The following is a 15,531-nucleotide window of genomic DNA, read 5'->3' as shown; positions in this document are numbered from 1 at the left end:
GGATGTTGGATGTGCCATTGTGATGACTTGTTAAAGGACCTGTTTGTGGATGTGTCCTGCATTGGGGCCATGATCTCTTGGATTTCCTGTCTCCAGGGTAAGTTCTTGCTGCTGTCCTCCTCCTTGGATCCATCTAGATGGAAGCTGCTGCGACTCCTCTGCAGGGCTGAAACTGGATCTGTTGGAGTTCTGAACATCACACGGAAATTTAACCAACACTTTTTAGACCAGTAGTTAGTTATATACTCATCTGTATTTTCAGAATTACTCTACCTGTGTTTCATATGCTCACTGCTGCCTCCTCTGTAGCTCGGAGTCCTTTGGACTTTGATGCCCTTGGTGCTTCTCTCCAGCATGTTTCTGAGGTCCTCTGTTCCACAAGGAGCGCTGCGGCCTTTGTCTGTGATCTGATTCTGAATAAGGAAGCATAAAGTATTGAAAGAAGCTAAGCATAAGGAAGCCTTTTCACTTCTGAGATCATCAGAAGAAATATTTTAATCTTGTTTGCAGTTACCCGTAGATGGGCCTTGTTGTGTGAGGTGCTGTGACTGCGCTGCTTTCCGTTGCGTTGTTGACGTTCGAAGCGACTGACTTTCTCCAAAACAGAGAGGCTGCGAGCGGGCCCTTGGGGGGCATTGCTTTCAGGGCTGCCGCACCGCTGGACCTCGGCAAGGGCGAGCTCCAGGCGGGTCAGTGGGTGCTCTTTGTCTTTGTCCTGCTCTCCGTGGTCCCAGTTCTGGTAGTGCAGAGCGGATGAGTCGCTGAGGTGCTGGGGAGAATGGTGTGAGGCAGAAGAGGGTGGAGCCTGAGGCTGGGCCTGACCAGGTGAGTGGTTGGGTGGAACCTGTCCAAGGGTGAGCCTGGAAGATGCTACAGGCTCTGAATGAATGCTGGACTGGTCTACTGATCTGAAAAGAGATCAAAAGACATCACAGGCGTGAAGCGGCCATTGATTTGAAATCAGACTCTGATCTCTTGAACAATCATGAACTTTCGCAGACCCCACCCACTCTAACTGTACCTGTTTTGGTCTCCCAAGGACTGGACAGCTGCGTAGGGGTCGCTCCTCTCCTGTGATGATGCGCGCCTGACTTCAGGGGCTGAGTAATTTTGGGGAATATGGAAATCCTGTTTCTGCTCTTGGATGCTCTGATGATTCTGGGCTCTTTGGACCACTGTCTCGCTCTCTGTTCCCCCTCCAATAGTTTTGATGCGTGGGTTGTAGGGTCCAAAGCTGGACTCTTCCTGTTGATGCCTATCAAAAGCATGAGACTGAATTACCACCAAAAGCATTTTAATGCTGGTTCTATCCAAAAACTGCAGTTCTTCTGAGCACCAAAATCTGGCTCCAAAAGACTCACAAAAAGGTCCAAATTAGATGTTCATAGCCTGGTACAAAGATCAGCTAATTTCCCCCTTCATTCCTGTACAGAAGGGCCACCTGTTTGGATTTCAGTAAGGTTTAAAGTTAGGGGCGTGGGTGCTGTAGAGTGCACCTCCACTACTGCATCCACTGAGCTGGATCACGATGGATGCAGTTTGATAACCAAGCTGAACATTAAGGCCCCCGCCTCGAGCTAAATATGGTTACTTCTGACTTAATGCAATAAATGCTAATGTTGCTTCAAAACTACCAGAAAGAAATGCATGATGTCTATGACTTTGGCAAAACATGACTGTTGTGGATGTATTGGGAAAAACAAAACGATTAAAAGAGGGGGTTATTTCTCTGAGAAGCAAGAACAGTTTTGCTAACATTTTTTAGATGTTAGCTAAATAGAAAGAAAAAGAAACACAGAAGCCTAAACAAACCATCACCTGTCTGTTGGGTAAGAGCTGTGGGGGTAGGATGAAGTGTTAGTTTGGTATCCATTTTCTGTGGCTGACATCCTTCCATCTCTCTGCCCCTCTGTTGCTCCTTCATGTTGCGTTTGCCGGTTGCTCTCCTTGGCCAAGGCTGGGTAGACTCCACAGGGGCCTGGGCTGGGGGAGTTGGGCATCTGTGCATAGTGTGGCTCAGGCTGGGGAACAGGGTAAATGCTGGTAGGAAGGATAAACCGGCTGGCCTGTGGCGTGGGGCCTGCAGATCCAGAGGAAGGCCCGGTAGGGGACGGGGGTTGAGGAAAGCCTCCACCCTGACGGGGCCTTGTGGTGGGGCTGCTCTCTGGACTCTTCTCCATCACCGTGTGGAGCTGACCCTCAGCACCATACGAGCCTTTAGCTGAATCAACAGTCAGAGTTAGTCAGTTTTCTCATCTATACAGTATAAAGCTACTAAAAAGTCATGTCATATATCATTGTCTTTGTTTGAACCTGTTTCTACATGTTTAATTCTCGGAGCACGTAAATGCAGTCAGTACCTAAGGCAACGTTACCACTGGAGTGATGCCAGGAGCCTTTCTGCAGAGAACTAAGAGAGATTGAAAAACTTTTGATTAGATAAAATAGTTTAAGTGACTTACCAATTTACACAAGTAGAAAATATTTCACAACTAAAGTACACTACTGCATCGGATATGGCTGCTTTACAAACACATGGCGCCATTCTGCACACTGTCTGTATTATACAGTATTACATAATAACACTCTGCATTATATTGACTCATACTGCAGCTTATAGTGCAGCACCAATCTATTGTGTTGTACCAGGATGTGCTATATAAAAAGCAGATGGTTCTTGGGTACAGCATGTTGAATTGTAGAGTTGTATATTTTAATATGTTGTACTGAATATCATAAAGCATGGTATCATATTGCATTGTATCACTCCATGTCAGTTATTTTAGATTATTTTAGATTTAGATAAATTATATCACATTGCATTACACATTATTGTATCATAACAAAGCACACCATATTACCATTACGTAGCATATGATATCACATTGTAATCACAATGTATGAACACAGTACTGTAGTGTGGCAAGTTGGATTTTATAATGTTGTGTCATAACATAACATATCATATTGTGACACATGTTTAGTTCATCTTTTCCCACTGCAAACTGCAAGTTATTGTAAAGCATTGTAAAATCAAAATAATTAAATTCTTACTTGGCAAAGCTTCAAAGAAAAACACTTCTCAATAACTTGGTGCCCCAAGTTCAAAGGAAAAAAAAAGTGAAAGTGAAATGGACTTATTCTATCCAGTAAGCCACATGGCTTGATACAATATTGTATTAAATAGAAATATTGTGCAATATAGTAAATTATTATACTGAAATAAAAGATGATGACACTGGATTTCTCTGAGAAGTCAGAAATTAATCAAGCACACCACTAAGCCACTAAAACTATTTTTTTTCTGTTCAGGAATGCAAGTAAGTAACTGTAATTTGACATTTTAATCAAAAAATGTGATTTTTTTTTATTTGCTAAAGCAATACATTTGAACATGCATTATTAAGAACAATAACTGTATTTTAACATTAAAAACAACATTTTCATTAAAGAGCCTTCTCATGCTGCTGGATTAACCATTAAAATGACCAATACGGTTAATTTAGGGTTGCTGTGTCATAAACCATACATTGGGTGTCGCTCAAATAAATTTGTGAAGCACTGAATGAGAATCAATGTTCACTCTAACTTCATGGAACCTGGTTACCGTAGTGATCTGGCGTGCTCCAGACTGGACCAGGAGTTTGGTCTCTCGTGGCTCCTGATAACGGCATAGCTATCACTGCGCCTTGGTGGAGCAGGCGCCCCCTTCAGGTTCTCATAGGAGCTGCGGTTGGCTGCCGGGGCCCATATTGGTCCTACACTGTGTCTGTTTGATGCCGGTGCACCACCGCTGCTGCTGCTGCTGCCACGGTAACAAACCCCGCTAACTGAACCTGAAACCAAGAGTACCATGGACAAACAATGACGTTACTGAATCAAAGTTACCATACCTGAAAACATGAAAAACATTCCAGTAACAGAAACTTTACCTTCCAGATCTCGAACTATCCCTGACCTGGCTCCGCCCCCGCTTCTGGAGTCGCTGTTACGTAAGAACACGGCAGAGTTGGAGCTCAGCTCGCGCTCCTGAAAGATGCCCTGCTGGGTGTCGTAAACTGACGGGGCGTAACGCATGTCAGCCTGGTGCGTCTCGCCACTTCCCCCTGCTCTCTGAGGGACGGTGTCCAGTGAACTGGAGCGCTCTGTGCTGATTGAGGGGGTGGAGGCGTGGTATTCTTGGATGCTGGAGCTAGTGGAGAAAGAGTAATAGGCAGAGTCTCTCTTGCTGTGCAAGTGTTCAATGCTGTTGGACGACCTGGAACACAACAAGTAGTTCAAGACTGTGACACTAGTCCCGATCTCACTGATTAAGGTTTAGTTCAAAGGATAAGCATACAGAGATTTAATGTAATATCCATCAGGTTGTCAGTAACATGTTTAGAGTTAGGGAATATTTCTGGAACTTTTTTTCTCCATTTAATATACCCAGACAGAGCTTTTAACCTAACTGCACACCAAATCCCTGTAACTTGATTTGAAAGGCATTATCTTCTACTTTCTGGAACTAGGCTGGTTTACCAAGTGGCTTAAATGTAACCTAAGTTTAATTGGTTCAAAGACAACCTCTTTAAAACCACCAGGCCATCAGTGACTGAACCAGGGACAGGTCCAGGTTTAGGGTTAAGTTCTATTTGGGCAACATGCTAAGCAGGTAAATTTTGAAGACCTAGCTATTCAGTTTCAAAAGACCTCTAAGGCTACGTTCACACTGCAGGTGAAAGCGCATCAATCCAACTTTTTTGACGATATGCGACCCATATCCGATCATGGTATGACAGTGTGAACAGCACAAATCCGATATTTTCAAATCCGATCTGGGTCACTTTTGTATGTGGTACTGAATCCGATACATATCTGATGTTTTAGAAAGCGACTGCTGTTTGAACGGTCAGGTCGCATTAAATCCGTCTTTTACGTCACTGACACAAGACAGACGCCAATTATCAGCGCCGGAGAAGCGCCCGAGAAGACATCGTGAACACTTCCTGGGCATCCAGTGTAGATGTTAGTGAAACTGTTTGGAAGACAATGTTGGAGAAACGTGAACATTTTATTTGTACTGTATAATCTGCAGATTCTGACAGAAATCTGCAACTATCCTTTGAAGCACCGCTCCTCTCTAAAACAGCAATAAGGATAATTATTAGGCCATATGTAAATAACAAAATAACTTTACAACTTAAAGCAAAATTGGGAAACGTAAAGTCCGAAACAAGTCTTTATAGTAAGGGACATCAGTCAAACAATACTGTTTGGTCTGGGTCTAAAACAGAGCACGTGTGTGACGTCTTCTTTTACGTATGCGGGCCACTTTGAGGGTTCACACTAGAGCGCATTTGCTGTCACATTTTATTTGTAGTGTGAACAAGCAGACAAAAAAAATCGGATTTGATCAAAAAATCCGAATTGAGCATTAAGACCTGCAGTGTGGCATTAGTCTCACATTTGGATGTTTCAAATAAGTAAAAATATATAAAAAGGGCTGGATGCCTCTCTTTGTGCCTTCAATGTAACGTCAGTTTTACATTCTGAAGGTAAAACTGACAAATGATTTATATACAAATTAGTATTGGAGTTGCTGTTAGACTGACTTTTCAGCTTATACCTAACAATTGCTGAGGAGTGTTTGGTTTATGCACCTGGCTGAGGACAGCTGGTGGCAGGAGGAGTAGGCCGGGTGGGGTCCACTGAGTCTGTGGTGGGCCAGTGAGTGCTGGTGCTGAGCTCCAGAGTGAAGCTGGGAGGACTGGGGATGGTCCAGACTGTCCATGCTGCCCCTGGAGCTGTACTGGTCCGGACTCTTCCTCAGGTAGCCAGAGTCGAATCCGCCGGAGAGATCGTTGGTCGAGACACTGAGAGACAACAACTCTTACATTTAGTGCTTCATTTCAGTAAAATCTAATTAGAACCAATCACAAAGGACAGCTGAGGCTGGGGAGATGTTGCTAGTTTGTAGCTATTTTGTCAAAATTTCCCTTAGTGGGACAATGACGATGACTTTGAACCATGAAGGGCATTTTAGACATCCCAGCCTCAACATCTGGACACTGCATTACATCTCAATTTCTTTTTTATGCACAAGAGTCACCACTCCAGTGGTCAATAACATGCTTCCATCTCCTTATGAGACACTTTCACACAGTCCAACAAATGGGCTTGCTGCCTCTGATTCAGCACTGTTTGTAGTGAAGCCAAGCCTCTCTTTGAAGAGATGTTTGATTTCCAAGTGTCTTTTTAGCTTTCTTGGTGTCATGTTTGCCTTAAACAACTGTGGAAAGATGACTCACTCGGGCTCACGCTTTCATGACATGGTCTGCTGACAGTTTTGTCTTTCCTAACCACCAGTGCAGCTGTGGATTAACTGGATCAGCTGCGCTGGTGGTTAGCTGTGGCTTGATGTGCCACAGTTGTATGATTCGCACCATCTGCCTACTGCAGAATTAGACTTTTTCTTAAAGGACTTTCTGGGAGAAATCATATAGTAAGGGGAGATATACTGTATAGTGCTGTAGTAATATACTGATGCATGTAACTACTACTAATGAGATAAAGAGTGAGTTTAAAGGAAATTATCCCAACAAGAACAAATGTTTTCTCACAGAATGCATGAATCTCTTCAAGTATAAGAGACTGTCCCCCCTCACAGTGGCGTGGATCATCATTTATTTTTTTAGAAACATATAGAAAGAGAAGATGGTGTTGATAACGTTGGAAATCTCATTGAATGGCTCTTGGTAACGATACATTTCTGTGATGGTTGGATTGTTGTTGAAGGTGAGATGAAAGCTTTTTTTCTCCCCTCCCCCATATCATCCATTCTAGAGCTTTAGTTACTGCTTATATTATAGATAAAGTTACCCAGTTGTACATACGTGATTAAATCAACTCCAAATGCTACATTAGAGTGACATAAACATTAATAAATCAATAACTGTGATCTATGTTAATGATTCTGTGTAATGAGCACTTTTGCTTTAAGTATATTTTGAAGCAGAAAGGTTTGTTTCACCACTTTGCAAAATACTTGAAAAAACTTTCCAGTAACATAAACTCTACTCTGCAGATCTTGCAAACTTTCCAAAAGTGGCACTGCAAAACATTCACTGTATGAGTGCACCCAGCTGCACAAGCCTGAAAACGTTGGCCTGTGTTTTCTACACCAGATTTCTACCCTGAATTTATTTAGGATCAAATATTCTGATTTCCCGTGCTCCCCTTACTTTGTTCGTGCCACCCCACATAAAAAAAAGCATCCTGAAGAAGCCCCTGTTGCACAGCACAAATGTTCGGTCTTATGCTCGAGTGGAGAGCTGACACACTGCTCAGACTGGCATTGTAGCATCTCTTTGAAAGTGACTCAGGCTCTTAGAGAAAAAAAGGGCCAGAACGCCGACATGATGAGGTGTGCGTTCTTTACAACCAGCAGTTGTAAAGCTGGTGATCCGCAGCCGAATGCACCGCTACCTCACTCTGAATGACTGACTGGAATGTAAATGTGCATTGACGTCACAGTTTGACCCACCAAGTCCTTCAACCGAACACAATGCGATTACGACTGTGGAAAAAGAGGACAGCGTCTGGTTGTGTTCACGGACTTCTGTGAGTCTAACTTCACTTTCAGCATCCATCTCTTCGTCAGCTGGATGTCTCATTCTCTGTGTTTTAATCCCACCTCTACTCAGGGGATTAAGGAATGCAAAAAATATTATACTACATCAGGACAACCAAGTGTGTGAGTGTATGTGGGTTTGTGTTTGTGTGGGTGGATGAGTAGGGGTTTCCATGGGACCTAAAAGAGGGGGGAGGTGGGCTTAAGGAACGCCAATGCTCCGTTCTCCCTCACAGCCACATCAGAGGCTTTTATTTTCCCTCTCACTGGTGCTTCAAAGAATCAGTGATGTAACTTCCTTTGACCAGCAGGTCCACTTCACATAAAACATGTAAAGTTAACTGGCCATGGTGCCTGTGACCTCCAGTGTCAACTGTGATAGGCTCCAGCCAAAGGGCAACCTCTGGGGGATGAAAAATTCAGCCAATGTGAAAGTGGCAGTGCTGGCTTCAAATGTGAGTCTCATGTTAAAATGTTCAAGTTCAGCCATGTCAGCTACTATCACCATTCTTCAGAAAGGACTAAAGTGGATCCAAGTATGCAGACAGATGGAGAAAGGTGGATGAAAAAGAAGGAACTTTATTACTCATAAACACCCTGCATGATGAGGCAGGCTGTTGCTAATACAGTAAATGATATAAAACAACAAAAATGCAAAAGAAGGGAATCAGGGTTAGTAGAGACCAGCACTTGGTAAAGACTGAGGGGAAACATAATAATTAAATACACAGCAGTGAAAGAAGGATAATAAGAAACAGGTGAACTCAGGATAGGAAAAAAAAACCCCAAATAAAACAAACAAAGGAAGAAGTAAAAATACAGAAAGCCACGTGAGGCTCTAACTTTCAAAATAAAACAAGAACTGAAGGACAACGTTCTGTTTTGAAGCCTCAAGCTTCAAAATGTCTTTTTTCTCCATCTGCTTGTCAATGGCAAGTCATTCATCACTGAACACACCTCATATAATTCTCCTTTAGAAACCTCAGGGTTAACCAAAATTTACCAAATACGCAATGCTTTATTCACTATGACCCGAAATGAGTGACTGAGCCCATGAACTCATTAGGAAAGTGTCGACCGAGCTCAAGTCCAAATGTTGCATAGGTTTCTACTACACATTTCAGAGTGTAGTAGATCATTAAGCATGGATATAAAAGGAACTTCAGAGGCCGCTAGTGGTGCAGACAAACTGGCTTTTAGACACTCCAGGATTCAGGGGGTCAAAGTTCACATCCTTTGTGAGACAGCAATAAGCAGCTGTGTCTCTTGTCTGTTCTGTTATGCACCACAGGGTCTTAAACATTAAGTTGGTCATGACAAAAAAAGAAACACCAACATTCTAAGGCAAAATTTATAAATAACATTTTGTAAAATAAGATTAGCTTTTAAATAACACAAAAATGAAGGAAGCGTGGCTGTATCACACGGGGTCTTTAGACTAGACTATGCATGTATATTGGCCTGAGATGAAACACAAGACATCACGTGAGTGTCTGCAACCATGAACTTTGACCTTCTGAGTGACTTACAGATAGTGGTGTTGAGTAAACCTACAATCCAGACTTCTAAACATGTCCTCAGACTGTGCTGGAAATGTTTGAGGTCAGGCAGGTCTCAGGCTCTTATTTTGACAGCAGATCGATAAGTGCTATTACCTGCAGGGTGCGCCTGTAAGGAGGGTTATTTGCCACAGCTGCTGGTTGTAAACGCAGTTCTAAAGCTGATGATCAGCAGCTCAAGTGCTGTTATCGCATTTACTGGAATGAGCATAAATGTGTATATGTGTTAATTACCACAGTATTATTGCCTTCCTACCTCCAAGAACAAGCATCCACTGAATCTACAAGTCAAGTTATCTTTGACTCTACTGACTTCTCCAGTTATTAACTTCTTTAATGTCTGGATGTTTGAAATGTTAAAAGAAAGGAGATTTACTTTTTTCATATGTAGTGATGACCAGATATCTGAGGCCAGTAATGAAGATGCATTTGTTTGAAACAGGAGGATGTTTGGTTTAATGACATATCCCAGCATGAACTGACAATATTCAATTAAAAATCAAAACTTGAGCAAAATCTCACTCAGGAAATTGTGAAAATGATAATATACTGAACATCAGGGGCTTAGATAATCATTAGATATATATAAGAAACACTAACCTGGCGTGGTAGTTGTGGTGCCACGTGCTGCTCATTGCTCCCGGGTCCAGCTCCTGCTGGCCTTCATCGAGCTTCGATGAATGCCATGAATGAGGACGAGATGCCGGCTCAGTGCGTCTGTAGGGTGAAAACAGAGAGAGGGATTTAGAGTGTGTGAAGTACTGGACAGTGTGACCTCCATTTCTAAATGCTGTGATTAAGAGTGTGTTTTCAGGGTTTAGTTAGCTGTGAAGGATAGTGCAGGGTAAGCCAGCCTCACCTCTATTTCTGACCAGACTTTAACATCATCAGCCACTATCATCCAAACCCATTCCAACCCAAACCCAGGTATCCCAATCCAAGCCAGACTCCAAGACTTATCCGCAAATCCAGATTGGCCATTATCATCTACACTCACCCCAACCCAAACCCATCTGTAATCCAAGCCGATCCTAATCCAGGGTCCAAATGTAAGATAAAGCTAAAGATAAAACCTAACCAAAGTTCCAGCTCAGCCGCTATCAACCAAACCAAAAACTATTCTAACTTAAAACCCAACCCACCGCAACATTCAACCTCAGACCCGATTGTGACCTAAATTCCGATCCAATCCGAGCAAAGCCCTCAAATTCAATATAAACCCAATCCTAATCTAACCCCCAAGCCTAATTTAACCCAGTTCCAGGTCAACCACTATCATCAAAAATCCAACCCAGCTGTTACCCAAAACCCCTCAAATCTTAACCAAACTCCAGTCCAATCCAAGCCTAATGTACGAATTCAGGTAAGACACCATTATCAAAATCCAGCCCAACCCTAATCTAAATCTAACTCAGACCAATCTTAACCAACCATAACCTGAGCCCAACCTCCCTGTGGGTAATGCATTTAAAAGCAACACAATACAGGAATCACATTACATTTCACTCTAATCAAACAATGAATCAGCTGCTCAGCTGCTTGTTACACATGTGTTACACACGTTTTTCAAGCATCTGCAAAATGGACAGAACAAAAAGCTTTCTTTTCATACGTTCTTGCACAACAATCGTCTTGCTGTATGGAGGATTAAATGTTCTTTTTCAAAAAAAGAAAAAAAAGAAACATCATATGATTGAGAAATTCTTCCAAAAAGTCATGACAGATAGGCAAAACAGGCAACTCCCTCGGGGCTCTTGTTTATATGATATCATAATTTGATTTGTGGCATCATATTTAACCAATCAACTAAATATTTCAGCAGTTCAGTTGGTTTCTGGATTCTTGAGGATCATGAATCACTGGAAGGTTAACAATGATCCAAAACAGCACATTTTTTGCCCAATTTTCTCTGAGAAAATTGAATCAGCTATGGATAAACTGATGGATAAAACCAGAATATTTCTTTTTCTTTTTTTTTTGTTGCTTGGGGGGCCTGTTAAACATTTCTTGGTTCTGTTGAGTGAATCTGAATTTTGGTTCTTCTGTAGCGGTTTCACTTCATGCGACACTGTTAGGCTGACCTCAGACAAAGTTGACAAATTCATCTGTACTTTGAGCTAAACAGATGTTGGTGTACTCACACTAACTGCAATTTTTTTTTCTAAAACTTTAATTTTAATGTAGCACAGTGACAGTTCTTATGTAATTCTCATATACATGCTGTGTATTAGGTAGTAGTGAGGATTTTTACAAAAAGCTGCACCACATACAACATTAAACCACATTCCCAGTTTATAATTTAACCATATCTGTCCCCTTTCACTCTGCACATATCTTCATTCATAGAGCCATTAGATGCTTCAAATCACTGCAGGGATTCAACCCCTGAAAAGAGATTCAATTCAATTCAATTCAATTCAATTTTATTTATATAGCGCCAAATCACAACAAAAGTCTTCTAATGATGCTGCCTAAGGGAAGCATGTATAATGTAAACAGAATTGGTCCTAGCACTGAACCCTGTGGAACTCCATAATTAACCTCAGTTTGTGAAGAGGACTCTCCATTTACATGCACGAATTGGAGTCTATTAGATAGATATGATACAAACCACTGCAGCGCAGTACTTGTAATACCTACAGCATGTTCTAATCGCTCTAATAGGATATTATGATCAACAGTATCGAACGCTGCACTGAGGTCTAGCAGGACAAGCACAGAGATGAGTCCACTGTCAGAGGCCATAAGAAGATCATTTGTAACCTTCACTAAAGCTGTTTCTGTGCTGTGCTGAGCTCTGAAACCTGACTGAAACTCTTCAAATAAACCATTCCTCTGCAGATGATCTGTTAGCTGTTTTTTAACCAGAAATGATGACCATCATTAATTATTATCAGAGATGGAACCCCCCCGATCAATTCAGCATTAAATATTATCCCACTGCGTCCTCCCACATGCGCACACAGCTGCACGGCCTCATTCCACTGAGATCTGACTCACCTTCTGCCTATCTCTGCCTCTTTCTTCCATTTCCAAGGAAGGAAAAAAGTTACTGAAGTGTTTCAATGAATGGACGACAACACCAGGAAATTTAATAATACACATAAAAAGTAATAATCACAATGAAATGCTTTAAGACACAGCTTCCAAGTGGTCATTCATTACAGTGTTTTAATGTTTAACAATCCAGTAGGTGACTAGCTCTCTAATATGTGTAGTCACATTGTTATAACTTCTAGATAAGATATTCAATTTAGCATTCCTTTTTAGGATTAAGTTTGGGATAATTTCTGTCCTCCTATGATATTTTAAGTATATTTCAAACCGAAAGGAAAATCTTGGAAGAACTGTTAGATCAAATAACACAGGACTTTATTTGACAGGCAGCACCTTTCTAACATGTGGCTAAATGCAAGCTTAACAATACCTTGGGTGGTTGTTTAGAGGTTAACGCTCTGGGCTCAGATCAGTGGCAGTACCTATGATGACTTGTTTTATGTTAGACAGAGTCAAACTGAATTAAGAACAAGTGAAAACTAAAGTTATGTGGATGTTTCATGATGGCACAATCTTTCATTTTAGTAGATTTCGTTAGCAAAGTAATCTTTTCTGCATCTACATTTATTTTAAAGCTTTGCATACCTGTTACCTGGAGGTTACAATATTAATAGTTAAGTTTGAAATGAGATCAGTTAAAACAGCCACAGAGTCAAAATAAAAGTTTAGCTCCTCAGTAGCATATAAAGTAGTTAAGGTTGAAAAATGCTATAATGGACTCCATCACAAGCCAGAATGTAAAAATTATAAACCGGTGTCTTTACTGTCGTGATTTCCCACAACTTATTTTTGAATCTCACATGCAAACACACTAAATCGGGGTAAATATTGAAGCTGGTTAGAAAAAACACAGATATTGTTTCAGGGATAATTATCATATTTTTGTTTGCAGGGCTAAACGTTATCACATCACCATCATCATACTCTGAACGTGTTGGCAGACGAGTTATGATTACAGGGATACTGACGTTAAAATAATTTCCACCGATACTCATATTTGACATATCCTCCTGCTCTGTATTTATGCTCACAGATAAACAGGAAATGATTTTATCTGACTAAGTAGGAGACAGAGACATGAAAGCCTGTATGTCTCTGAACCACAGGAACCTGGATAATGACAGGACATGACTGGAATACCTCAACACTTTATCATCACCGATGTACATATACACATTTACACCCTTTCTATTAGCTCTGCAGAGAATGTACTGTTTACTCTTTCTGTGAAGGTTCTCAGTCATCCAGGTCATCGTAGTCAAAGGAGCTTGCAAAGAAAAGCGTCTGGACTTCTTTAAGTTGCTTGAAGACGTTTCACCTCTCATCCGAGAAGCTTCTTCAGTTCTAAGGTCAAATGGTGGGGAGTCCCAGATATAAACCTAGTGGGAGTATCCCCCCCACCATTTGACCTTAGAACTGAAGAAGCTTCTCGGATGATAGGTGAAACGTCTTCAAGTAACTTAAAGAAGTCCAGACGCTTTTCTTTGCAAGCTCCTTTGACTACTGTTCACTCTGATTCTAAAGTATAACAAAGTGTATTTTTATCTTCATTTTGGCCCTGTGTTCACAGTAAGACGGTATCATCCTTGTCCCATACAATTTACAAAGTCAGTTGCAGTTAATTGGAAGATTCAAAGCTCACACACCAAACATTATTTAACAAATCCCAATATTAGGTTTAAAACCTCAGGAAAGACGTTCTAGTTTAGTCGTAGCTTAGAGAAGGTCCTGCTGGTTTTGACTTATGGTTCTCATTTTAGTTGGTCTTGATAGATTTGACTTGTTGGTGGGGGCTTCCTTTGGGATGTGACTGTGACACTAAGCATGAATGCTCCACAAAATAAAAGCATTGATACAGTTACCTATTTTCCTCATATTTGTGACCATTTTTAACCAGAAATGATGACAATCATTAATTAAATTAAACTCCAATAAGAGACCAGATAAAATAACTCCATTACTATGTTACTGAACAGGGAGGTTTTCTTTTTAGGGTGGGTTCCACCAACAATTTCTGTATGCAGGAATTCAGATGGAAAATCTCCAAAAGGAAGATTCTGAGACCCTAAAAAGGTCACTGGTGAGGTCGTCAATGTTACTGCAAGTCATAAACATTTCGACAGAGGGTCTAAAATTTGAAAATCTGGCTGCAACCTTTATCCAAATTATCGATGCGTAGCCCTGATTGTTTGTTTGATTTCTGAGATTCTCTGGGCTGTGGCTAAAGGTGGCTACAGTTTTCTTAGATTTATCAGCAATTAACAATTCAGGCTTCCTGCAACTTAACACAAGTTAGATTAATGACTTTTCTCTTGTCTTCTAAGTCACTGCGTTTTTAAGAATTTTTATAGATGGATTAAGATGTTCTAATATTAGTTAAGGTTTTATTTTACAGTTGTCAACTTCAATATTTTTGAATAAGCAGCACAGCAATATGAACCTAAGTTTATCACAATCTCTCAGATGCACTTCCTGTTCTTTCTCCTCAGTTTCCTGTCTGTTTTCACTGCCACGCAATCCAATAAAGCCAAAAAATTCCAGAAAACAATCTTTAAAAATATCCATTCATCCTCTTTGACTATTGATTGTGGTTTGCAAGTACTGTGTACGTGCAAAGCTTGAATTTTGTTTAAACTATACAAACTTTTAACACAAGTCTTTTAGCAAACCGCAACCATTCCTAACCTCAAACAAACCAAATTCTGGCCTGTTTTCATTAACCTGTCTTTCATCTTTGAGGACATAAATTACTCATGTCCCTGTTTTACCTGGAGGTGAATCTGAGGACTTTGGAGATGAGGCCGGTCGCCAGGCTGTTGACGCTGGCCTCCGACGGTGACCGACACAGGGCCCCGTCTGACCGGCCCAGCTCCGTTTTCTTCTGCTTCTTCCTGAGCTTCCTTCGATAGAATGCCTCCAGCAGCTCCATGGCTTCGACTTACAGTCCAGGTTATTCTAGTTTCTTCTCTATTGCTTTCTCCTTAAAACTTCCCGAGGTTCTTCTTTTTCTTTTAGAAAGTCCCGAGAAGATCCATTTCCAGACAGTTTATCCTTTGCTCCTTGGAACTCTTTGATGTGTTCCCTTCTAAAAAACGTCTTTCTAAAAACCAATTTCTACTGAACTCCACTCAACTTCAACTACATGCTTTGCAAGACTGGCAAAATGCCATATTCCGTACAGAAATCTACTCTCAACTAAAATCTACTTTACTGAACTTTAATTCATTACTCCAACTATTGGTTGTCCTCTCCTGACATACTTTTCTTTAACTTCTAAAGTACTTTTTAGCTTTTTCCACCTTT

At 41.1% G+C, this 15,531-nt stretch overlaps 1 protein-coding gene across 1 annotated transcript in view; it reads right to left on the bottom strand.

Annotated features, from left to right (window-relative positions):
• Positions 1 to 15,531, bottom strand: part of shroom3 (shroom family member 3) — a 73,633-nt gene that overhangs the window by 15,995 nt on the left and 42,107 nt on the right. The window contains exons 4-13 of the mRNA XM_085463090.1: positions 9,772 to 9,888; positions 5,643 to 5,855; positions 3,933 to 4,258; positions 3,608 to 3,836; positions 2,361 to 2,410; positions 1,819 to 2,221; positions 1,022 to 1,255; positions 515 to 908; positions 274 to 413; positions 40 to 189 (exon numbers count right to left, since the gene is read on the bottom strand). Coding sequence (XP_085319216.1) covers positions 40 to 189; positions 274 to 413; positions 515 to 908; positions 1,022 to 1,255; positions 1,819 to 2,221; positions 2,361 to 2,410; positions 3,608 to 3,836; positions 3,933 to 4,258; positions 5,643 to 5,855; positions 9,772 to 9,888 — 2,256 coding nt within the window. The remainder of the gene's footprint in view (positions 1 to 39; positions 190 to 273; positions 414 to 514; positions 909 to 1,021; positions 1,256 to 1,818; positions 2,222 to 2,360; positions 2,411 to 3,607; positions 3,837 to 3,932; positions 4,259 to 5,642; positions 5,856 to 9,771; positions 9,889 to 15,531) is intronic.

This window comes from Copadichromis virginalis, linkage group LG7 (genome assembly GCF_057382275.1).
Source record: "Copadichromis virginalis isolate Kocher_CV1m ecotype Utaka linkage group LG7, C_Virginalis_male_GT1.1, whole genome shotgun sequence".
NCBI classification, from domain to species: domain Eukaryota; kingdom Metazoa; phylum Chordata; class Actinopteri; order Cichliformes; family Cichlidae; genus Copadichromis; species Copadichromis virginalis.
Note: the sequence above shows the minus strand (reverse complement) of the source record. Positions and strands in the feature narration are given on the sequence as shown.